At 61.0% G+C, this 21,692-nt stretch overlaps 1 protein-coding gene across 39 annotated transcripts in view; it reads left to right on the top strand.

The window, feature by feature from the left end:
• OBSCN (obscurin, cytoskeletal calmodulin and titin-interacting RhoGEF) overlaps window positions 1–20,203 on the top strand; it is a 165,270-nt gene extending 145,067 nt beyond the window's left edge. For 36 of the 39 annotated variants that reach the window (XM_043584471.1, XM_043584462.1, XM_043584420.1 and 33 more), the window contains 26 exons: window positions 6,039–6,323; window positions 7,350–7,446; window positions 7,681–7,802; window positions 8,357–8,469; window positions 8,616–8,784; window positions 8,934–9,015; window positions 9,752–9,952; window positions 10,456–10,516; window positions 10,904–10,981; window positions 11,289–11,461; window positions 11,606–11,632; window positions 12,205–12,357; window positions 12,455–12,500; window positions 12,635–12,712; window positions 13,099–15,124; window positions 15,622–15,699; window positions 16,017–16,127; window positions 16,276–16,443; window positions 17,358–17,480; window positions 17,657–17,827; window positions 18,261–18,345; window positions 18,567–18,806; window positions 19,034–19,257; window positions 19,380–19,455; window positions 19,601–19,750; window positions 19,894–20,203. In XM_043584471.1, coding sequence (XP_043440406.1) covers window positions 6,039–6,323; window positions 7,350–7,446; window positions 7,681–7,802; window positions 8,357–8,469; window positions 8,616–8,784; window positions 8,934–9,015; window positions 9,752–9,952; window positions 10,456–10,516; window positions 10,904–10,981; window positions 11,289–11,461; window positions 11,606–11,632; window positions 12,205–12,357; window positions 12,455–12,500; window positions 12,635–12,712; window positions 13,099–15,124; window positions 15,622–15,699; window positions 16,017–16,127; window positions 16,276–16,443; window positions 17,358–17,480; window positions 17,657–17,827; window positions 18,261–18,345; window positions 18,567–18,806; window positions 19,034–19,257; window positions 19,380–19,455; window positions 19,601–19,750; window positions 19,894–20,071 — 5,315 coding nt within the window. In that variant the 3' untranslated portion in view covers window positions 20,072–20,203. Of the gene's footprint in view, window positions 1–1,475; window positions 1,519–3,229; window positions 4,932–6,038; window positions 6,324–7,349; window positions 7,447–7,680; window positions 7,803–8,356; window positions 8,470–8,615; window positions 8,785–8,933; window positions 9,016–9,751; window positions 9,953–10,455; window positions 10,517–10,903; window positions 10,982–11,288; window positions 11,462–11,605; window positions 11,633–12,204; window positions 12,358–12,454; window positions 12,501–12,634; window positions 12,713–13,098; window positions 15,125–15,621; window positions 15,700–16,016; window positions 16,128–16,275; window positions 16,444–17,357; window positions 17,481–17,656; window positions 17,828–18,260; window positions 18,346–18,566; window positions 18,807–19,033; window positions 19,258–19,379; window positions 19,456–19,600; window positions 19,751–19,893 lie in introns of those variants that run through there. The other 3 variants (XM_043584505.1, XM_043584487.1, XM_043584496.1) reach the window with 3 other exon arrangements.
• Window positions 20,204–21,692: the final 1,489 nt, after the last annotated feature.

The following is a 21,692-nucleotide window of genomic DNA, read 5'->3' as shown; positions in this document are numbered from 1 at the left end:
ACCTCTCCAATAGCTGCCAGTACTCACTGGAGCTTAGGGCCCATCAGGTGGCTGGCCAGTTCAGGAACAAAAGCACCAGGCAGCCAAGACATGTCATGACTACCACCCCATAGAGCAGCAGGAGGGGACCCCAGTCATGGGGGGGGGGGGCGAGGAGAGGAGTTCTGCACACAGGGTCCAGTCTGCAGGTGGCAAACAGTCTGGCTCTCTCTGGCCCCAACTTAATCCTCACACACAGGGCATGTTGGTGCATTCCATTCTCTCTCCCAGGGGGCTTCCCTCTCCAGGAGGCAGCTAGCACAAACACACACATGTACATACATACATGCATGTGTGCATGCACATGCTTGTGTACACACATATACACAAATAAATGAGGCTCCCAAGGGCCATACGGATACAACTGGTACATTTAATTCATGTGCATCCAATTGGAGACAAGTTTAAAATACTCTTGGTCATCTAAAAGGAAAATCCTTTTTCTATATGGCACTGTGGCAAAGCCTGAAATCCCACACACGAAGCCAGGGTGCTGTGTGCCCCAGGCCATGCCACTTGACTTTTTTGAGCATCCCACTCAGCTTTGTCCCTAGAATGGTAAAAGGGACTGTTGAGACCTAAGGGTACTGGTAGCCGCTGACTGCCTGCTGTCCAGCAGGGTGTGGTTGGGAGGGGGCATCTCTGTGGCAAACCTGGCCCTTCCCAGAAGTTGCAGAGGAAGAGACCTTGAGACAGGTTGGAATAGGTGCTGCTTGGTCCCAGATGAGTCTTATCCTGTCTCTGGGACTCTGATCCTCCATCTGCTGGCTCCAGAGGGGTAGAAAGGTAGGGTAATCAAGGCAGTTGAATTTGTAGGTAGCTTCTATGGGGACACCTAAATTTCTCTACTCACTTAGAGCTCAGGACCCTGTCCAGGCATTTCTGGTTGCTCCTGATGGGATTTTCATGGCCTCATGCTACAAAGCTCATATGTTCCACCTCCCTGGATAGATGCCTTTGTTCTTTAGGAATTTTTATAAAACAGGCACCAGCCATCCCAGTCGCAGTTGGATTCCCATGAGCCATTCCTTTCCCCACGCCTAGCCTTCAGTTTTTGTCTGAGCAGTGGGACCTTAGGTTTGACAAACTCACAGGGCTCCCTGGCACATGAGCTGAAGAAAGAGCTGGAATTTCTGTGTGGACTGCCCAGATGGGGCCCCTACTCTTGCTACGGTCCCTGAAAGACCCTCATTTCCTCATGTTAGACACATTTGATGTTCTACTTCCTTATCCCCCAGACACTCAAAGAAGGCTCTGTCATCTCCATTTCAAAGATGACAACTGGGGCTTCAAGCTGAGACAGATAGGCCAGGCAGGGCTTGGATCCAGTGCTCCTAAGCCGAGCAGGTTACTACACTGCCATGCCATTCAAACAGCTCAGCTCCTGAGCGCTGGCTGATCTGTAACCCTGGCTATTCCGACTGTTTTCTTTGTAGTCACTGAGCAGGAGACTAAAGTCCCCAAGAAAACCATCATCATGTAAGTGCAGGCGTGTTCCTAACTTTCCTTCTGACTGCAGTGCCCCCTGCATGCCCACTAACCCACCTGGACCTTGCCTGTGTGGCCCGGACACCTACTTGTCTGACTACCTGCCCATATGGCTTTTGCTCACCACGCAGACTGCCAGCACTTTGCAGAAGCTCCAGAGGGGACCCACATTCCCCTGGGGTCTTGACTACCTTCATACTTCACAGCTCTCTCTTACAGGGCCTCCATGGCTCCATTGCTTCCGCAGGGTAGACTTACTCTGTATACTTCACAGCAGTACACCCAGCTTGGACCCAGAATCACACCAGTTAGTTTGGAGCCGGGACTGAGAGCTGTTTCCCACAGTGGGCCAGAGGCAGAATTCTACTCAAAACCCTAGAATCTAGGACATTTCTGTCCAACAGAGCTTTCTGTGATGTTGGAAGTATTCTCTATGTTGCACACTACAAGAGCATCCACTAGCCATATGTGGCTGCCAAGTATTTCAAATGTGTCAAGTGTAACTGAAGAACTGAATGCTAGATTTTAGTTATTCTCATTAACTTGCATTTAATTAAAATAGTGTAACCCTAGTGGGCAGCACAGCTCTAGGTCCCTTACATGTCTCCGAGCCCAACCCTAGCATTAGGGAGATGGGGAGACTCACGTTCAGGGAAGAGGCTTGCTCAGGGTGTCTCATGATTGGAAGCCAACTGATAACCCATTTCCCCGGTGCCACGCCCGCCATCCCTTTCTTTGGTGCCTTCAAGGCTGGGGTTGTTGCTACTTAAATTACACAAGAGGTTTGGAGCTGAGTGAAACCACAGAAGGAAGACTTGGTTTTGACCTGGATGATCGGGAGGACTTCCACTAGAGGGCGTGTGCAGGTGGAGATTGTGGAAAAGCTTGCAAAAGCCAGGAGGCAAGAAAAACTGCTCTAGACCAGATGGCTGGGAAACTCTGGTTAGTCCCCATGGACCTATGACCTCCTCAAGGGGCCTGAAGTTGTCCAAGTTATGGAGAATCTTATCAGACATTTGGTCAGATCCTGGGTTAACCCTTCCTCGACTTCCTCCCTCCTCCCCCAAGGCATGTTGCTGCCCCACAATACATGGGGTAGTAGTAAGTACCCCATCCCTGGAGCTATGCGACTGTGTCTGAGCTTTATACAGATTAACTCTATGTTTCATCCATGAAAGGAGCATCTCTATTATTTACATCTTATGGATGGCTCCTGCTCTCTGAGGGCTCACTGGGGTAACCCACATGATATAAAGCATAAGGCACTGGTGGGATGGACAAGGAAGGCCATATGGCTATGTCCCTGCATACCTTCCCATTAACTGCACAAAGAGCACTGGGATCTCCGAAGTGAGATGGTCATAAATGGAGGAGAGACTAGCACACAGAGACATTGTAATGTGGGTTTTGAGGCACCTTGTAATGTGGAATGGCCCTCCCCTGATGCCTCAACTCTTGTTTTGAGATATGCACACTAGAGTTTGAGGTTAGCCAGATGGGGCTTTGTGCTTTGTTTCTTTGGTTCTCTGTAGGTTCCAGAGGTTGGGCTCAAGCACATGTGTAGGAGTTTGTGCAGTGTCACCACTTGCTTGTGAGGACACTAACCCAATCACTCATGTGGCCCCTGCATGTGCTTATGGCGCGGGCACTGAGCAAGGCTGCAGGTCTCTGTGCCCATTTCCTCTTGGCCCTCTCCCCGCAGAGAGGAGACCATCACCACCGTGGTGAAGAGCCCCCGTGGCCGGCGCCGGTCCCCCAACAAGTCCCCTTCCCGCTCGCCTTCTCGCCGCACTGCCAGCCCACCCAGGCCAGGCCAGTTGGCCCCTGAGGTGCTCTACTCACTGGGGGCCAGCCAGCCTCAAAAGCCTGAGGTGGAACCAGGCTGGAGGCCCACTGTGCCCACGCTGTACGTGACGGAGCCTGAGTCCCACACACCAGCCCTGCCCCAGGGCACGAGGCCCCAACCCAAGTGGGTAGAGGTTGAGGAGACTATTGAAGTCCAGGTGAAGAAGACGGGCTCCAGGGGTGCATCTCCTGCCAGAGAGGCACCTGACAGCTCCACAGGGCTCCTCTTCACGATGTCAGGTGGGACACCCACAGGAGACCCCAATGCAAACAATTCCAACAACAAGTTACTGGTTCAGGAGCCCCAGGCCCAGGGCAGAACCATAGTCAGTGCTGGACAGCCTCTCACCTTCTGCATGGACGCTGGGCCAGAGGAGACCCCTGAGCCTTTCCCTCCCCAAGCAGCTGAAGAAGAGGCTCCCCTCGAAGAGATGGAGGAAGGAGGTGCCCTCCTGACAGAGGAGCCTCAGGGCACCAACAGCCTTTGGAGCCGTGACCCCAAGGTCCTCACACACGACGGCCGAGTGCTGACGCTGGCTGACCTGGAGGATTACGTGCCCCGGGAGGGGGAGACCTTCGGCTGTCATGGCCCAGTGCCCAGCACTTCTGATGACCCACCCTGCGAGGTTTCTGTGCTTCAGAGAGAGATCAGTGAGCCCACTGTGGGGCGGCCTGTCCTGCTCAATGTGGGGCGTCCCCTGGGCCCACGAGGCCCATCCAGCTTTTTCAGTCACCGGGAAGTGTCTCCGTCAGGGCCTCAAGTCCTTGGCCCCAGTGGAGTCTCCTTCTGTGTGCAGGAGGTGCGGGCTGGGGGTGCTACCTCCTGGAAGCCGTCCTTCTGCACCCAGGTCCAGCGGTCTGCAGACAGTGGCCAGAGCAGCTTCAAAACAGAGGTTTCCACCCAGACAGTCAGCTTTGGGACAGTGGGTGAGACGGTCACTCTGCACATCCACCCAGATGGGGACAAGGCCCCCAGCCCCTCCCAGGGTTGAGGCCATAAGCGTCAGGGGCTTGGCTGTCAGGCACCCTGATGCAGCCAGTGTGGCTGTGTGGAGGAAGCCAGTGCCCCATGGATATGTGTGCTCTGATCCTCCCCTCCACTCTCCAAGAACTCAGGGCTGGAGCCTGCCTGCCCCTTCTACCCCAGGCACTTGCTACCTCACAAGGCCTGGTCTGGCTGAGGACACTGCACACAGATCTGGAGTCTCAGAAAGTACAGAAGCCTCTGAAGAGTACAGGCTGGAGAGACTCATGGACTGCAGCTCTGGGCTCAGGGCTCTAGACATAAGTCAGGGACACTGTATCTGTCTGGCCATGTTCACAAGGCCGGGATGTCAGGTTTGTCCTGTCTGCTCCAGGCTAGGGTCCTGGTCTTCCTCTCAGGTGGGGGCTACCCAGCCGCATCTTCACCATGAACATTTGTCTTGGCCTCTGGGAGGCCTGTGCGGGGCACAGCCCTGCAGGCCCTCCTGATCCTTTCTGCAGGGTGGACCAGGGTCTGTGCATGGGAAGTGGCCCATCAGATGGCCCCGATGATGATAATAAACTGGTTCCCTGCACTGTGTCTTCTCTGCTTTCTTGCTTCTCTGCCTGGTGGCTCCGGCGACTTGTTGGGGAGGGCCTTCTATGCCTGGTCCTGGGGACCACCAGTAGCAGCCCTTGGTGGGCACCTGACACCAGCCTGTGGGTTCTGGCCCATCCTAGGGTCCCTGGGTGGAGGCGTGACAGCTCGCCGGTGTAGCTTGCTCACACAGGCTGTGTGGCTGGTGACAGGTGCTACCTTGTGACAAGACTAGTGGTCATTCCCAGCCCTCTGGAGGCTGAGCAGCCCTCCCTACCATCTGTGCTGGGGGGGTTGTTGGTGAGATAGGCACAGAGGCTGTGATGTGTTCGGGGTCTGTTGACCTCCTTGGACTGGGGAAGGATGAGACGCATGTCCCAGTGCCATTGAGGGCACACAGACAGCAGACTGACTAGTCGCTTCTCCAGCTTGGAGGGTATGAGCATACAGAAGATGAACAAGAGAAAAAGTCTGGGGTGAGGGGAGAGCTCCAGGCGGGGGGACCTGCTGGGAATGGAGTGGTAGGCATCCCTGGGCATGTGTGAGGCTGTGGTGTGACCATAGGAAGAATGACCCCCAGGTGGGGGAGGAAAATGCACCAGGAGCTAGAGGCAGGGAGCCAACAAGGATACAGTGGCCTCAGTGGGGCTAGGCTGCAGGTGGAGGGGAGGCCACTGCCATGCATGGCTGGCCTGGGAGGGCAGGAAGGACCCCTTGGCCCCTGACAGCATCAGGCTGTTCCCAGGCTTCCCTAGAGTGTGGGGCTGGGTTCCCTTGGGCCTGGGTGGCCCAGTACCCTGGGGTCTGGAGTGGACCATGGTGAGGAGGTCAGTCCCAGGGTGAAGGTATGGGATGAACTGAGACTGAGGGGCAGGGCCAAGACAGAGGGCAGGTGTCCAGACCCACCTGTGCCCAGAGGAGCCCCCATGTTTTCAAAAGTCCTGGGCTCACTGCCTTGAGTGTGTGGTGGGTCAGATTGGTGGGAAGGGCAGCTTGGAGTCAGCTCACTGGGGCAGCCTCTGAGGACTGGGACAAGGTTTCTGGAGCCCTCTTCTTGGGCCCAGGCCACGCTTCACCCCTACACGCTGACCCGCCTCTCCCACAGATGCTGCTGCCCCTCCCCCAGTTGCCCTGGAGCCAGCAGACAAGGAGATCACGTCTGTTCCAAGGACGCTGGTGTGCCCCGAGGCTCCAGGACCCTCCACAGGGGACCACGCTGGCCCCATCCCTGGCCCTGGGGGGCCACCCAAACTCCAGGAGGCTGGCCCCAAACTCCTAGGCACGGAGGTTGCAGATGCATCTGGTGAGGCCCAGTGGCCTCAGGCTGACCACAAAGTGCCACCTGCTCTCAGGGTCCCCCCTGTGCTGGCTTCAACCTTGGCCACCCCAGGTATCCACCCTATTCAGGTGAATGGGAAGAGCCCTGGGGACCCTGACATCCCAATGGCCCCATGCACTGGGGGACCTGGACAAGGCCCAGTTTAGCTCAGCCTCAGGCTCCCCAACTGTGAAGCTATAGGCAGGAGGTGGGTGCTGGGAGGTTCTTCCCACCCTGAGTACATCTGTCCTGGAAGCCAGAGGCTTTGGTGGTTAGCCCTGGGCACAGAGCCTGAGTGCCCTGTGCTTCTGGGTAGGTGAGAAGGAGCGGGGGAGGAGGGGGGGAAGAGGAGGAGTGGGAGGATGGAGGAGAAGAAAAAGGAGGGAGGAGGAGGTGAGGGAGGAGATGGAGAGGAGGAGGAGGAGGGAGGGGGAAGAAGAAGAGAGAGGAGGAAGAAGGAAGAAGAGAGAAGAGAGAGGAGGAGATGGAGGAGGCAGGAAGGGGGAGGAGGAGGGAGGAAGAGAGAGGAGGGGAGGGAGGAGGAGGATGAAGGAAAGGGGGAAGAGGGAAGAAGAGGGATGAGAGGGAGGAAGAGGAGTAAGGAGGAAGAGGAGGGAGAAAAGAAAGGAGGTGAGGGAGGAGGAGAGGGAGGAGAAGGAGGAAGAAAGGAGGAGGAGGGAGAGGGAGGAGGAAGGAGAGGAGAGGTAGACCCCCTCACCACCACCCTGGCCTGATGAGACCCCCCCCCCTAGGGATGCTGCCTTGGGGCCCCTCCCCCCCAGAAGCTGCTGCACCTGGCTGTCAGAATGGCCCTTGTCTGGGTAGCTGGGACCCTGTTGCGTGGCTGCTGGCCCAGGCCAGAAGCTAGGACAGGAGGGTGCACTGGCTCCTGGGCTCTGCAGGGAGGTCAGGACCCCTGGGTTTGGAGGAGGGTAGTCCCTGTCTGTTCTTACCCACAGGGGCCCTGCGCTCCCACAGTCCCTCCTCCGCCTTGTGCTCCCACCCTCTGGGCCTGCAGGATGACATGGGGACACATAGTGAGAGGCAGTCCCAGCTCCATCCCAAGCTCCCTCTCACTAAGCCCCTGTCTCCTACCAGCTGAGCCTCAGAAGGTGCCAGAGCCTCTTCCCCAGGAGGGCCAGGAGCAGGACTTGGGGGCCCATGCTGAGGCCCAGGGACGCACTGTGCCCATCCGGTAACCTCTTTGGCGTGCTGGGTAGGGGCAGTTCATGAGGGGACATCCCAGGGTCAGGGCACAGAGGAGAGACTGCTCAGGGTGAGGGGTGGAGCCCTCGCCTCACCCGGGCCTGGGTCCCCTCTTTGTGCATCCCCTAAAAGTCTGCTGTAGTACGGGGGGGGGGGGGCAGAGCTGCCCACACTCCAGGGGTGTAGGAGAAGAGCAGACACTCATCCAGCTCCATGACCACAGGATGGAGGGTACAGCCTGGCCCGGAGCAGGAGCAGTGGACCTATGGGACATCCACAGCCAGGTGTTCATGGAGACCACGCATCGGACATACATGTACCAGGCCAGCGACACGGGTGCCACAAGTAGGCGGGGGCTTAGTGGGTCATGTCTGTGTGTGCTCCCAGTGCCCTGGACCGGGGGAGGGACGCTTGTGCAGAGGAACCTGCAGAACCACCTGGCCTGTCCCAGCCTTGCTGGGGCGGGGTAGGTGTGGGGAGCTCTCTGCCCCTGTGTCCCCCCAGGGAGAGGTGAGGGCTGTCACCTGGGAGGGTTGAGGGGCTGAAGGTAGTGAACTGTTTGCTGGGGGCCACCTTCTCCAGCAGGCGTCGACATGCTCTGCACACCCTGCCCTTGGACAGCTAGGAGAGACAGAAGCTCGTGGGAAGGAGGCACTTCCTGACCATCAGGGGCCTGGGCAGAGTCAGGAGGGGGGCGCCCCCATTAGGGAGGCAGGTGGGCTCTTGTTGCCCCAGGGAGTATCACAAGGCTTGGGGGTATCAGGACAGGTGTGCGTGGGTGGTCAATGCTGGCCCACTATAGGGGGGCAGTCTCTGACGGCAAGGCCCAGCTCCAAGACTCAATGTGGGCTGAGGACACAGCCTGGACCTCTCTCCATGGGCTCCCTCCTGCACCCCAGGGCCCCCATCCATGCAGGTCACCATCGAAGACGTGCAGGCACAGAGGGGCAGCACCGCGCAGTTCCAAGCGGTCATCGAGGGCAACCCGCAGCCCACAGTGACCTGGTACCGGGTAGGGACAGGCACCGGGCTGGGGGCCGGGACTGGCGAGTGTGTAGCATTCCCACCCGCCAGCAAAGCACTCACAGTAGGGCGGGGGCGGGATAGAGTCCATCCCCAGGTTGGGCTGACAGCCGCCCCGCCCGCCTGTGCCCCCAGGATGATGCCCAGGTGGTGGACGGCGCCCGGCTCAGCCAGCATCGGGAAGGGACTACCTACTCCCTGGTGCTAAGGGACGTGACCCAGCAGGATGCAGGCGTCTACACCTGCCTGGCCCAAAACGCTGGTGGCCAGGTGCTGTGTAAAGCGGAGCTGGTGGTCCACGGGGGTGAGTCCGGGGAACCCTCCTCGAGGGCATGGGACGGGTGTGGTCTGCAGACTCCCTCAGGCTCCAGCATAGTCCGTCCAGCACAGAGACGCTCCAGTTGGGGGTAAGTGGACATAGTTACACCTACGACTCCCGTTCTTCGACTACAGGAGACAGCGAGCCTGACACTGAGAAGCAAAGCTATCGAAGGAAGCTGCACTCCTTCTATGAGGTCAAGGAGGAAATTGGAAGGTATTGTCCACATACGCAGCCCCAGGAGAGGGCCGCTCCTCGACACCCCCGCGACCCAGAGCCCCTTCCCCCCACTCTCCACCCTGGGAGCCCCCAGCACCTCCTGGAACCCCTGCGCCCCGCGGACCCCTGAATCCCTGGAACTCCATCCCTCAGCCCCTGCCTCCCAGAGCTCTTTCCTCCCAATCTCCGCCCCTGGAACCCCCAGGATCCTGGAAACCCTGCGACCCGCGAACCCCTGCACCCCAGGAACCCCGCCCACCACGGAGCACCTGCCTTCTCCCCCGGGAGCCCCCAGCACCCCTGGAACCCTTGGTCCCCGGGGACCCTTGCTTCCCCTGAACTCCGCCCCTCCACCTCCACCTCCCAGAGCCCCTTCCTTCAAGTCCCCGCCCCCAGCCCCCCCGGAGCCCCAGCTTCCCGGGACCCCGCCCCCACGGAGCACCAGCTTTCTCCAGGGAGCCGTCAGTATCCTCTGGAACCCCTGCGCCTCGGAACCCGCCGTCCACGAAGCACCCTCTTTCCCGCCCCCCTGTTCTCCGGAAATTCCGCCTCTCAGGAGCTCCACCCCTTCCGCTGACCCAACGGCACGGGCACCCCCACCCAGAACCCAGTCCCCCAGAAACCTCCTTCCCTGGAGGACCCTCGTGAGCACAGCTCTCCGGAACTCTACCGCTCCTCCAACCCCGTCCTGGGGAACCGGCGCGCGCCCTCAGCGTGGCTCCCCTCCTCCCAGGGGCGTGTTCGGCTTCGTGAAGAGGGTGCAGCACAAGGGAAACCAGATGTTCTGCGCGGCCAAGTTCATCCCCCTGCGGAGCAGGACGCGCACCCAGGCGTACCGGGAGAGGGACATCCTGGCCACGCTCAGCCACCCGCTGGTCACTGGGCTGCTTGACCAGTTTGAGACCCGGAAGACCCTGATCCTTGTCCTGGAGCTGTATCCCACAGCCAGGCCAGAGGCCAAGAAAAGGGGCGACCACGCAGACCCTTGGCAGGCATAGGTCGGAGGGCCCCAGCAGGGCCTGTTCTGCTATTCCTGGACACAGCCCTGGCCTTGTAGCTCGCGGTCCCCTGGCTCAGGAATTTTGGCAGAGCTGTGTCACAGGGTCCAAGACAAGCCCTCACTGGGCCATCCCATGCTCCACGGGGCCTTGCCCAGCAGGGAGGTCAGACTTATGGGCCACACTCAAAGCTAATGCTGAGGGTCCTCAGGCAGCCCATCCGAGCTCCAGGGAGGGGTGCACATGCCCTACTCACCCATCCCACTCTGCTGCTGTCCACTGACCTTGGTCCCCCTCCTTGGGGTCCCTGTCCCTCCCACCCTCCACAGTCTGAGCACCAACCTCCCCAGCTTGGCCCCCACCCCCACCCCAAGATAGGAGGTGTGTGTGGGGCCAGGTGGGTTCCAGACTCCAGAGCTTTCCTTGACCTGAGCCCCAGGTGCTCCTCAGAGGAGCTGCTGGACCGGCTGTTCAAGAAGAGTGTGGTGACCGAGGCTGAGGTAACTGCACGGTCTCCTGTTTTCCCTGGCCACACCCAGCACACCCCAGCTTGGAAACTTTCTGGGGTTCCCCCGGGCCTCATGGGGTGTGGCAGTTCCTCACTAGGGCTCTCTAAGCCCTTCCATGCACCCCCCTTCCCCGGGGGGCCACAGCTTTCCTCTCCCAGTCACCACCTGGCTGGTGGGGCCCTCCCTCCTGAGACACCAGGTGCTTCCGGCTTTAGTCAGGCCCATCTGCTTTCCGGGCTGGAGGAATCCTCTGGCCTTGGGCTCTGGGAGGCTTTGCACACCACCTGCCCTGCGGGATCCGTGCCCAGCTCAGATCTGGGGGCGAGTGGAGCAGTAGGTGGAGGATGGACCTCCTCTGAGTCCTGGCCTCGGTTCCAGGTCAAGGTGTACATCCAGCAGCTGGCAGAAGGGCTGCATTATCTGCACGGCCAGAGCATTCTCCATTTGGACATAAAGGTGCTTGACCTTCTTGGGGCCCCGCAGGGACCAGGGAGGGACCCTGAACATGGGGGGGGGCGGGTAGATGCAAGTCTAGCACTTCCAGACTCTCTGGGGATGCAGAGTGATATCAGGTGGGGTACAGCTCAGATGAACTGGAAGCTGTCCCCAAATAGCACTAAAACCTACCCCAAGACTGCCCACTGTCCCACCAGCATCACCGTTGCCTTGGGAAAGCCCTTCACAGACCCCTGTGTGTTCCCTGCGGCCCTGGGAGCCCCCTCCTTAGGGCATGGCCTCCCCTCTCCCTGACTGTGTCTCGCAGCCCCCAAATATCCTGATGGTGCATCCCGCTCGGGAGGACATTAAAATCTGCGACTTCGGCTTTGCCCAAAAAATCACCCCAGTAGAGCCACAATACAGCAAATATGGCTCCCCAGAGTTTGTATCCCCTGAGATCATTGAGCAGACTCCTGTGAGCGAGGCCTCGGACATCTGGTAAGTGAGTGGCCAATGGGGATGCCAGCAGCCCCGCCCCACACACAGTCGCTGCCCCTCCTCCCACACCCCCCAACTCTGAGCATACCCTTTGCCTGAAGCCCAGGCATGGGATGACTCAAGACTGTGCTTTTGCTCCTGCAGGGCCATGGGGGTCATCTCCTATCTCAGGTAAGCAGACACCTGCCTCTGTCAACCACCCCCTCTGAAACCAAGCGCTGATCCCTTCCCCATCAGACCCATGACAAGCCACGTGCACTACTGGCTGCTTCCCAGATCAAAGACCCAAGACCCACAGGGCAGCTATTATGGGAACCAGCGGTCAGCCAACTCTGATAAGTGGTTTCTGCTGCACTCTTTTCTTACACACTGTTGCCCAGAGGAGCTTGGCCGGGTCACCAGGCAAAGCACTGAGCTGTTTCCCTAAAGGGTCTGCCCAGAGCCTCCTCATTACAGTTACAGCTGCCCTCGAGGAGGCTGCTGGTGTAGATTGAGCCTGGATCCCACCTCACGCTAAGGCTGGGTACATACTCCAGGTTGACCCTTGATCCCTGTCCCAGGCTGAGCGTGGATCTCTGGGCAAATATTGGCCATTTCTGGGACTCTCAGGGCTGGATGGGAGTGGCTCTGTGGCCACTGGGGGCCTTGTAAAAGACCCAGCACTGTTTGCTCTGGCCACCTGCTCCCTATGCATCCAGAAATCCAGGTCACTTCTGAAGGCAAAGTCATGTCTCTGCTTTCAGCCTGACCTGCTCGTCACCGTTTGCCGGTGAGAGTGACCGAGCCACCCTCCTGAATGTCCTGGAGGGGCGAGTGTCTTGGAGCAGCCCCATGGCTGCCCACCTCAGCGAGGATGCCCAGGAATTTATCAAGGCTGCCCTGCAGAGGGCCCCAGAGTGAGTGTGCTACCCTTTCCCTGCCCCGGGTTCTCACAGGCCTGCCCCTGGGGCAGCTGACCACCTGGCCTGACCCCTGGCCTTCTTCTCCTCGCAGGGCCCGACCCAGCGCAGCCAAGTGCCTGGCCCACCCTTGGTTCCAGGTGAGCAGGCTGAGCCCAAGCAGGCCTGCACAGGGAGGGAAACAGGCCATGGGGCTGGGGAGGCGGAGGTCTGCATGGACCACAGGGTGCACCAGGGTCTGCCCTCACCGTCTCTGTCACCTGGGCCCTCTCAGAAGTCCATGCCCGCGGAGGAGGCCCACTTCATCAACACCAAGCAACTCAAGTTCCTGCTAGCCCGCAGCCGCTGGCAGGTGAGCAGTGCAGCCTCGCGGAGGGGGTGAGGGTTAGGGTTAGACCCCCCAAAAGATGCTGAAGAGGGGGCAGAGCTGCGAGGTGGGGGCTGGAGGCCCGCAAGGAAACCAGGCCCCGAGGGCTGGCTGTGCGTCCCCGCAGGGCCTGGGAGAAAGAGAAGCCAGGCTGGGGCATGCGCTCTCTGAACCCCGGGGGCGGGTCTGGGAGGAGGTGCGTGCCACGTGCAACGTCCCAGCCTGGGCAGGAACAGAACGACACAGCCCTAGGGGATGAGGAGTGGAGCTTGTAACGCGCTCCAGTTCCTGGGTGCCCCTTCAGGGGCCACTAGGAGCCGCAAAGCGGGCGGACACACGGCTGACGTGCCCCTGTCCCCCGCAACCCCCAGCGCTCCCTGATGAGCTACAAGTCCATCCTGGTGATGCGCTCCATTCCCGAGCTGCTCCAGGGCCCGCCCGACAGCCCGTCCCTCGGGGTGGCCCGGCACCTGCACGAAGGCGCCAGCGCCGCCTCCAGCAGCTCGTCCTCATCCTCCGACAACGAGCTGGCACCCTTCGCCCGGGCCAAATCGCTGCCGCCCTCTCCGGTGACCCACTCCCCGCTGCTGCACCCGCGGGGCTTCTTGCGACCGTCTGCTAGCCTGCCGGAGGAGGCCGAGGCTTGCGCGTCTGCCGCCGCCACGCCTCGGCCAGCATCGCCCCCAGGTGCAGAGGTGCCTGCTGCCCCGGGCTGTGTTCCCCGGCAGAGCGTCATCCGCAGCCTCTTCTACCAGCAGGCAGCCGAGGCCCCAGAACGCGGAGGCCCCGCCATGGGCGGCAGGCGGCACCCCGCCCGGCGGAGGCACCTGCTCAAGGGCGGCTACTTCGCAAAGGCCCTGCCCGGCCTGCGAGAGCCGCTGCTGGAGCATCGCGCGCTGGAGGAGGAGGCCGCCCGGGAGGAGCAGGCCGCTCTGATGGCCAAAGTGCCCTCCTTCGAGACCGCCCTGCGGCTGCCTGGCTCCAGCGCCCGAGTGGCACCCAGCCGCAGCCGATCCCTGGAGCTCGACCAGCCACACTCCACCAGCTCCTCCACTGAGGCCTGTGGCAGGGGGCAGTGCCCTGCCCCAGGCCTCTCAGGCCTCCAGATAGCCTCAGAGGAGAGCCTGCCAGGAGGGGTCACATGTGCCCAGGAGAGGCAGTGTCCAGAGGGATCCCAGCAGGGGCCAAGACTATTGCCATCCATCGGGGGCCTCCCAGAGGCTGCTCAGCAAGAGGGGTCATCCCAGGACAGCTGTGGGTGGCAGCCCGCCCCTTCCTTCCAGCCCCAGTGGGGTCCAACTCCCCTGCAAGGCTGTGGCCCCCCTAAGGCTGTTACACCACAACTTTCTGGCTCCTTCCCTTCAGAGCAGTGCACGGGGCCCCTCTGGGCATCCTCCAGCCCCTTCCTCTCAGGGGAGACCCAGGGTCCCCTCTCCCCAGCCCAAGAAAGCTGCCAGCCAGGCTCTATGGAGAGTCCAAAGGACACTTGTCTCCCTGGGAGGCTGAGTCCCCCTAGCTCCTCAGGGCTGGCTTCCCAGGTGGGCACGGGGCCTGGTCCCTCCCAGGATGCCACCCTGGAGCTGGAGGATGCATCAGAACCGGAGCCCAGCCCACAGCGGCCTCAGGAACAGGCCACCATGCGGAAGTTCTCCCTGGGGCAACGTGGGGGCTACGCAGGAGTGGCGGGTTATGGCACCTTTGCCTTTGGTGGGGATGCAGGGGGCATGCTGGGGCAGGGTCCCCTGTGGGCCAGGATGGCCTGGGCCACCTCTCAGTCCTCAGAGGAGCATGATGACACTGGGGCTCAGAGCCCACCCCCCCAGGCCAGTGCAGCGCCCCTTCCCGAGGGCAGCAGGGCACCCCCAAGGGCCTCCCCAGAGCTGAGCTCATGGGAAGACTTCGGCAGGGGCTCCCAGGTGTCCCTGGTGCAGATCCGAGACCTGTCTGGGGACTCAGAAGCAGCAGACACCGTGTCCCTGGACATCTCAGAGGTGGAGCCTGCCTACCTCAACCTGTCCGACCTGTATGACATCAAGTACCTCCCTTTCGAGTTCATGATCTTCAGGAAGGTCCCCAAGCCTGTGGAACCAGAATCACCTTCCTCCCCGGAATCCGAGGCAGAGGAGGAACTGGCTGAGTTCCCAGAGGCCGCGTGGCCCTGGCCAGGCGCACTGGGTCCAACAGCCAGCCTGCAGATCACAGAGGAGCCAGAGGACATGGAGACCCTGCTCGGGGAGGCCACTGGCAGTAGGAAGCGGAAATGGTCACCCCCCTCCGGTGGCCTCTTCCACCTCCCCAGGAGACACACGCTGGAGGAGCCCCTGGAGCTGGGACTGCGCAGGAGGGTGAGGGCCTCGGTGGCCCACATCTCCCGCCTCCTGAAGGGCAGGCCGGAAGGTGACTTCCCCACCCCACTCCACCCCCTCCCTGCAGGTAGTAGGTGTCTTGTTTGCACTTTGGGGCACCTTGCCGCCTCCGCGGCTGGGAATTGCTGGGTGGCACAGAAGCCACTCTGCTCCAGGGTCCTCTCCCCTGCCCCACATGGGGGCCTCTGTTTCTGAGGTCTCCTGTGTGGCCTCAACCCGCAACCCCCGTGTGCATCTGAGGTCCCTGTGTTGGGACCTGAGAAGGCTTGGAGACACTGGTACAAAGAGAATCAAACCAGTCCTGGCCTCCCCAGGCACCCGTGGCCCCCAAGTCTTACCTGCCCCTGGTGCCCTTGCCCAGGACAGGCTGATCCTGACAGGGGTCAGAAGGGAGCGGTCTCTGCAGCAAGTTTAGCTCATTTGCAACAAAAGTCTGTGGGATCTGGGCTCTTGTGCCCCGTGTGGGAGTCCACTGTGGGTGGCAGCTGGGCCCCTTAGGTGTGACTTCTGGAGGCCTCCTCCCTGCAGGTCTGGAGAAAGAGAGCCCCCCCAGGAAGAAGGCAGGCCTGGCTTCCTTTCGGCTGGGCCTGAAAAGCAAGGACCGAGGTGGGTGTGCTGCCCTGGGGGGCCGAGCCGCACTGCAGCTGAGGGGACCCAGCTGTGGGGGACGGGAGCCCCTCCTCAGTGCCCAGACCAGTGTGGGGGACAAGCTTACATCCACGGGGGCTGGAGCCCAGATAGGTGAGGGGGGGTGCTCTGGTCCCATTATTGGGGCAGTTCTGGAGGACTTTCTGGGGCAGGTGCTAGTGTTGAAGATGAGCTGAGTGAGGGTGGGCTTCCCCAGCATCCCTGCCTCAGGGGTCCAGGTTCTCAGGTTGGGGATCATCTCTGAAGGCTCCCCTGCCTCCCTTCCTGCTCCCCAGCGCCATTCTTTCTAAGGGAGCTCTCAGATGAAACGGTGGTCTTGGGCCAGTCAGTGACTCTTGCCTGCCAAGTGTCAGCCCAGCCAGCTGCACAGGCCACCTGGAGCAAAGGTAAGGAGGTGTCCTGGGGCTGGGGTGCAGGAAGGAGGAGGGCACTGCTCTCACTGTACAGAGGGAACCTGAGGCCCCAGGAGGGCACGGGTCTCCAGGCAGGGTGCATATTCGAGCTGCTCCCCAGGTCTGCTCTGTCCTGCTGCAGATGGGACTCCCCTGGAGAGTAGCAGCCGCCTCCTTATCTCCTCCACACTCAAGAACTTCCAGCTCCTGACCATCCTGGTGGTGAATGCTGATGACCTGGGAGTGTACACGTGCAGCGTTCGCAACACGCTGGGGACTGCGGCCACCACGGCTGTCCTCCGGAAGGCAGGTGAGTGCACCGTGCCAGGCCCTCTGGGTGGAGACAGGGAGAGGGGCCACCCCACATGCCACTGCCTCCTTCTGGAGGTTTCCTCCAGGCCCACGGAGGCGAGGGAGGGGATGAGACTCTTCTGGGGTGCCTGGAGACCCCTTATCACTTTGAGGGTGGGTTTATGCCGGGCCCCTCTGCTGGAGGCCTACAGAATGTGACGCTCACCAGCCAGTTGTGCACACCCCAATACACTGGCAAGCCTGGAGGGGCCACAGAGGGTAGGAGTCCGCTCTGCAGGCTGGAACCACCAGGATGGGAGGCAGAAGGCAGGAGGCAGGGTGGCCCACCTGGCCCAGCCCTCTCCCTTGCCCTTCTGGGCGTGGGGGGGGGGGGGCTCCTCTCCTTGCATTTCACACCCATTTCCTCCCAGTTCTTCTAGCCAATGGAGGACCAGCCTGCTTCCCAGTTTGTATTTCTATTAAGGTCAAACTATGATCTCAAAAACAGTGCAGGGGACCCCAAACAGGGGCTGTGGGTGCAGCCCTCGGGCCCTGGCTTAATTCTCAGCGATGGCCAACCAGCAGGTATTTGTCAGGTGAACCTGAGCAGCCAGGACAGGCCTCCCTGTGGGGGGCCTGGCACTGGCAGAGGGCTGTTCCTGAGGGCCACTCCACGGGCTTCCTGAGTACATGGTGGGAAGGTAGCCTGGCAGGGTACACACCTACCAAGGCCCCCACCACAGGAGGCCCTGGGCCCTTCTACCTACTGGTCAGTGCTGGAAGGGGACCCCGAACAAATGGGACTAGGGGATGGTGGGCTCAGGGTCCTGGCTGCAGGTGTAGAAGGGCAAGGCGGGGCGGGCAGGGGCTCTGAGCTGCATCGGAAGCCCTGGAAAGGCCCCCCCACCCTGACTGCTGACTGTGGCCCCGCAGAGCGCCCCTCGTCTTCCCCCCGCCCGGACATCGGGGAGGTATATGCCGACGGGGTGCTGCTGGTCTGGAAACCCGTGGAGTCATACGGCCCCGTAACCTACATTGTGCAGTGCAGCTTGGAAGGTGCGAGCCGTCCCGGTGTCCCCCGGGTGCCCATCGGGGAAGCCTGCCTGGCTGGGGGGCCTCAGGCAGAGCCCAGCCAACTCCGTGCTTCCTCTGGGAGGGGTCTGTCCACCCCCTGGCCCTGGGGAGGGGGGCCTTGGGCTAGTGCTCACCCATGCCCCTCCTGTGTGGCCCAGGTGGCAGCTGGAACACCCTGGCTTCTGACATCTTCGACTGCTGCTACAGCGCCAGCAAGCTTTTGAGGGGCGGCACATACATCTTCCGCACGGCCTGCGTCAGCAAGGCGGGCATGGGTCCTTACAGCAGCCCCTCAGAGCCGGTCCTCCTGGGAGGGCCCAGCCACCTGGGTGAGCCTGCTGGGCGGGGCGGTGGCCATGCGCTATCACTCCAGTCACACGTACTCTCTGGGATGCTTTTTAAATTTATTTTTGTTTTATTTATTTTTGAGAGAGAAAGAGCATGAGCAGGGGAGGGGCACAGAAAGGGAGAGAGAATCCTAAGCAGGCTCTGAGCTGTGGGTTTGAACTCACCAACCATGAGATCATGACAAGAGCAGAAATCAAGAGTCAGACGCCTAAGGGACTGAGCCCCGGGGACTGCCCCTGGGAAAGTTTGGTTTAACCTGTAGGTTCCTGCATCTCCATGGCCCAAGGAATGAGGTCAAAGTGTGGGGATTCACAGAAGGGCCCCTGTCAGGGTGCCTGGGAAGGGGGAGAGGAGACGAGGTGGGGGGAGCTGGGGCTGGAGGGGTGCCTCCGTCACTGACTCCTTCTCCGGTAGCCTCTGAGGAGGAGAGCAGCGCCTCGCGGCCAGCCCAGCCCCTCCCCAGCACGCAGACGTTCGCCTTCCAGACGCAGATCCGAAGGTAAAGGGAAGGCGGACCTCCCCGCCACAGCCCACCACCCCGCTGGCCCAGCCTCCCTCCCCACTTGGCGCCTCCACCCAAGTTTGGTTCAGAGCCTCTGTGCCGTCCTCTCCCTTCCCGGAAGGCTCTGGTCACCTCCCCCTGGGCTTGCTTTACTGATACTGGGAAGGAGGGTGCGTGGGGGGTGTCCTCACAAGCCTGGCCGGTGCCCCCTCGCCCAGGGGCCGCTTCAGCGTGGTGCGGCAGTGCCGGGAGAAGGCCAGCGGACGCGCGCTGGCCGCGAAGATCGTTCCCTATCGCCCCGAGGACAGGACTGCCGTACTGCGCGAATACGAGGCTCTCAAGAGCCTGCGCCACCCGCACCTGGCCCAGCTGCAGGCCGCCTACCTCAGCCCCCGGCACCTGGTCCTCATCTTGGAGCTTTGCTCGGGACCCGAGCTGCTCCCCTGCCTGGCGGAGAGGTGAGGGGTGGCCTGCCTGCTGGTCCCGGGGCGGGAATGTAAAGAGCGTCGGAGCGCGGAGGGGCGCGCGGTGCGTACCACCTCCCGGCTCCGCCTCCACCGACCAGCCCACGTCCCGGAGCTTTAGCAGAGCGGGGGTGCCCCTCCCAAGCCCACGGGCAGGGCTCGTGTCTCCGCGCCCCTTCTGCCGTGGACAGAGCCGAGTCCCTCTTCTCACGCGCCCCCAGGGTCTCCTACTCAGAGTCGGAGGTGAAGGATTACCTATGGCAGATGCTTAGCGCCGCCCAGTACCTGCACGCCCAGCGCATTCTGCATCTGGACCTCAGGTCGGAGAACATGATCGTCACCGAATACAACTTACTCAAGGTCGTCGACCTGGGCAACGCCCAGAGCCTCGCCCAGGAGAAGGTCCTGCCCTCCGAGAGGTTCAAGGACTACGTGGAGACCATGGGTGCGCGGGGAGCGGACGCCAACCTGACCTAGGGGGAAGGGTGGGCCAGGAGGAAACCCCGCCCCCAGGCCTGCGTCCCTCCCCAGCCTCTCACCTGTGCCCTGACCTGTACTCACTCCCAGCTCCCGAGCTCCTGGAGGGCCAGGGTGCCGTCCCACAGACCGACATCTGGGCTATAGGCGTGACAGCCTTCATCATGTGAGTTCTCCAAGCGCAGGGGCGGGGGGGGGGGGGGGGGGGAGGGACTGGGCATCCACGGAGGGTTCTCCCAGATCCCCCGCTGTCTCCCCCCCCCCACACACACCCGATGGTTACCTGAGTCTCCTGATCCCCACGCGCGCAGGCTGAGCGCGGAGTACCCGGTGAACGGTGAAGGGACACGCGACCTGCAGAAAGCCTTGCGCAAGGGGCTCATCCGTCTGGGTTGCTGCTACGCGGGGCTGTCCGGCGGCGCGGTGGCTTTTCTCCGGAGCACGTTGTGTGCGCACCCCTGGTAAGGTGGCCGTCCTGTCCGTCGCATCACCCTGCGCTCCGCCCCGAGCCCAGCCCTCCACCCCGCCTGGCCCACGCCCTACGTCCCTTCTCCGCTCGGCCTCCGCTCCCAGAGCTCAGCTGGTACCGTTTCCCCCTCTCCAGGGGCCGGCCGTGCGCTACCAGCTGCCTACAGTGTCCATGGCTAACCGAGGAGGGCCCTGCGGGCTCCCAGCCCGCGGCTGTCTCCTTCTCCACCGCGCGACTTCGAGCCTTCGTGCGCGAGCGAGAGAAGAAGAGGGCGCTGCTGTACAAGAAGCACAACTTGGCCCAGGTGCACTAAGCACCCGGCCTGGCAGAGAGGGGGTGTGTGTGATGGGGGGTGGGAGGTCGCCCTTCTGGGCTGCGCCCCTCAGTCTCCGCTCTAGGACTCGCTGTATATGAACAGACAGGCCAATAAAAAAGCAGAACCGGATGAAGTGTTATCTCTTTCTTTGTGGGTTTGTTTGGAGAAGGAGGAGAGGGTTCCGCCACCTCACTTGGAGGTTGGGGGCCAGACAGCAGAACTGCCCTTCCCTGTGGAATGGGTGGAAGTCAGGCATCCTGGTTCATGGAGTGGGGCAGCCAGGGCACCCTCAATGGAGGTGACCAGCTCATCCAGCTTACAGTCCTGGGGAAACTGGGACAGTTGGTCCCCAGCCTCGCCCCACCAGCTGGCCCCCAAGGCACCTCTCCTGGGCTCCTGGATGCTCCAAAGTGCATGGATAGAAAATCATCAGCTTGGCCCCCATTGTCACCTCCCTGGCCTGGTGTGGCCTCCAGAATTGGCCATAGCAGCTCTATCTCAGTCGGAGGCAGAAAGGAGCCTTGTGGGTGACCAGCAGTCCCTCCCCCCCAGAGGGAGGCAGAGGTGGATTCTTATACAGGAGGGCCGGAGAGGCTGAAGAGGGATCCTGAGCAAGAGTCCCCCCCAACCCCCTGCCTCCTGCTCCTGCTAGATGTTCTGGCCACTCTTACCGGGAAATCTCATTTGGAAAGAATGTGTGGTTCTGATGTGCCATGAGCACTTGCTGCCTTGTTTGATCTCTACCAGTTCTAATTCTAGTTTCGGTTAGGAATGGCCTCCCTCCAGCACTCCCTTCTGGAACAGGTCCACTGTGCCCAGGGACTCTGAGCCCTCTACTGAGAGTCCCTCCACAGTCCTGTAGCCCTGACCACTCTTGTTCAGACACACAGTGAACACACCTCTAGTCTCAGTCCTCATGATCTACATCTGAGCCCACTCCTTCCTCTCCATCACATGCTCATCCAGCCCCAGCTGGCTTGGCTCTGCACATGGGGACCCAGGTGAGACTTTGAGCAACCTGTCTTCTGAGACTGCATTTCTTTGGTAACCTCCTCTGTGTGATGTTCTGGGATGATATGTCCTTGTCTAAGCCTGTTTAGATCTAATTTTGCAGGGTCAGCCCAGCTCCGACTGGCACATGTTGAGAGATACTCACGGGGGCTGCAGAGAGGCAATGTCTCCTCCAGTGGCTCAGCTTCCCTCGGTCCTTGCTGGTGGCTGGCCTAACTTCCCAGCAAACCCAGGTGTCCTTGAGAGTTCTACCTTGTTACTCTGCCCCTGTGCTTAGTGCACAGTGGCTAGTGCGTCCTCACAGACTTGTTTTGGACTTGCCCTTTCTAATGTCATGTGGCATGATCCATGACCCTTTTCCCAGACTGAACCCTGTTGAATGAACTCACTCAGCCCCAAAGTCCCTGCATTTATCTGTTATGACTATTTCGTTGGTAAGCTGTTTCTAAAGATCAAATCTAGGGGCGCCTGGGTGGCGCAGTCGGTTAAGCGTCCGACTTCAGCCAGGTGACGATCTCGCAGTCTGTGAGTTCGAGCCCCGCGTCAGGCTCTGGGCTGATGGCTCAGAGCCTGGAGCCTGTTTCCGATTCTGTGTCTCCTTCTCTCT

Source organism: Prionailurus bengalensis, chromosome A1 (assembly GCF_016509475.1).
Source record: "Prionailurus bengalensis isolate Pbe53 chromosome A1, Fcat_Pben_1.1_paternal_pri, whole genome shotgun sequence".
NCBI classification, from domain to species: Eukaryota; Metazoa; Chordata; class Mammalia; order Carnivora; family Felidae; genus Prionailurus; species Prionailurus bengalensis.
Note: the sequence above shows the minus strand (reverse complement) of the source record. Positions and strands in the feature narration are given on the sequence as shown.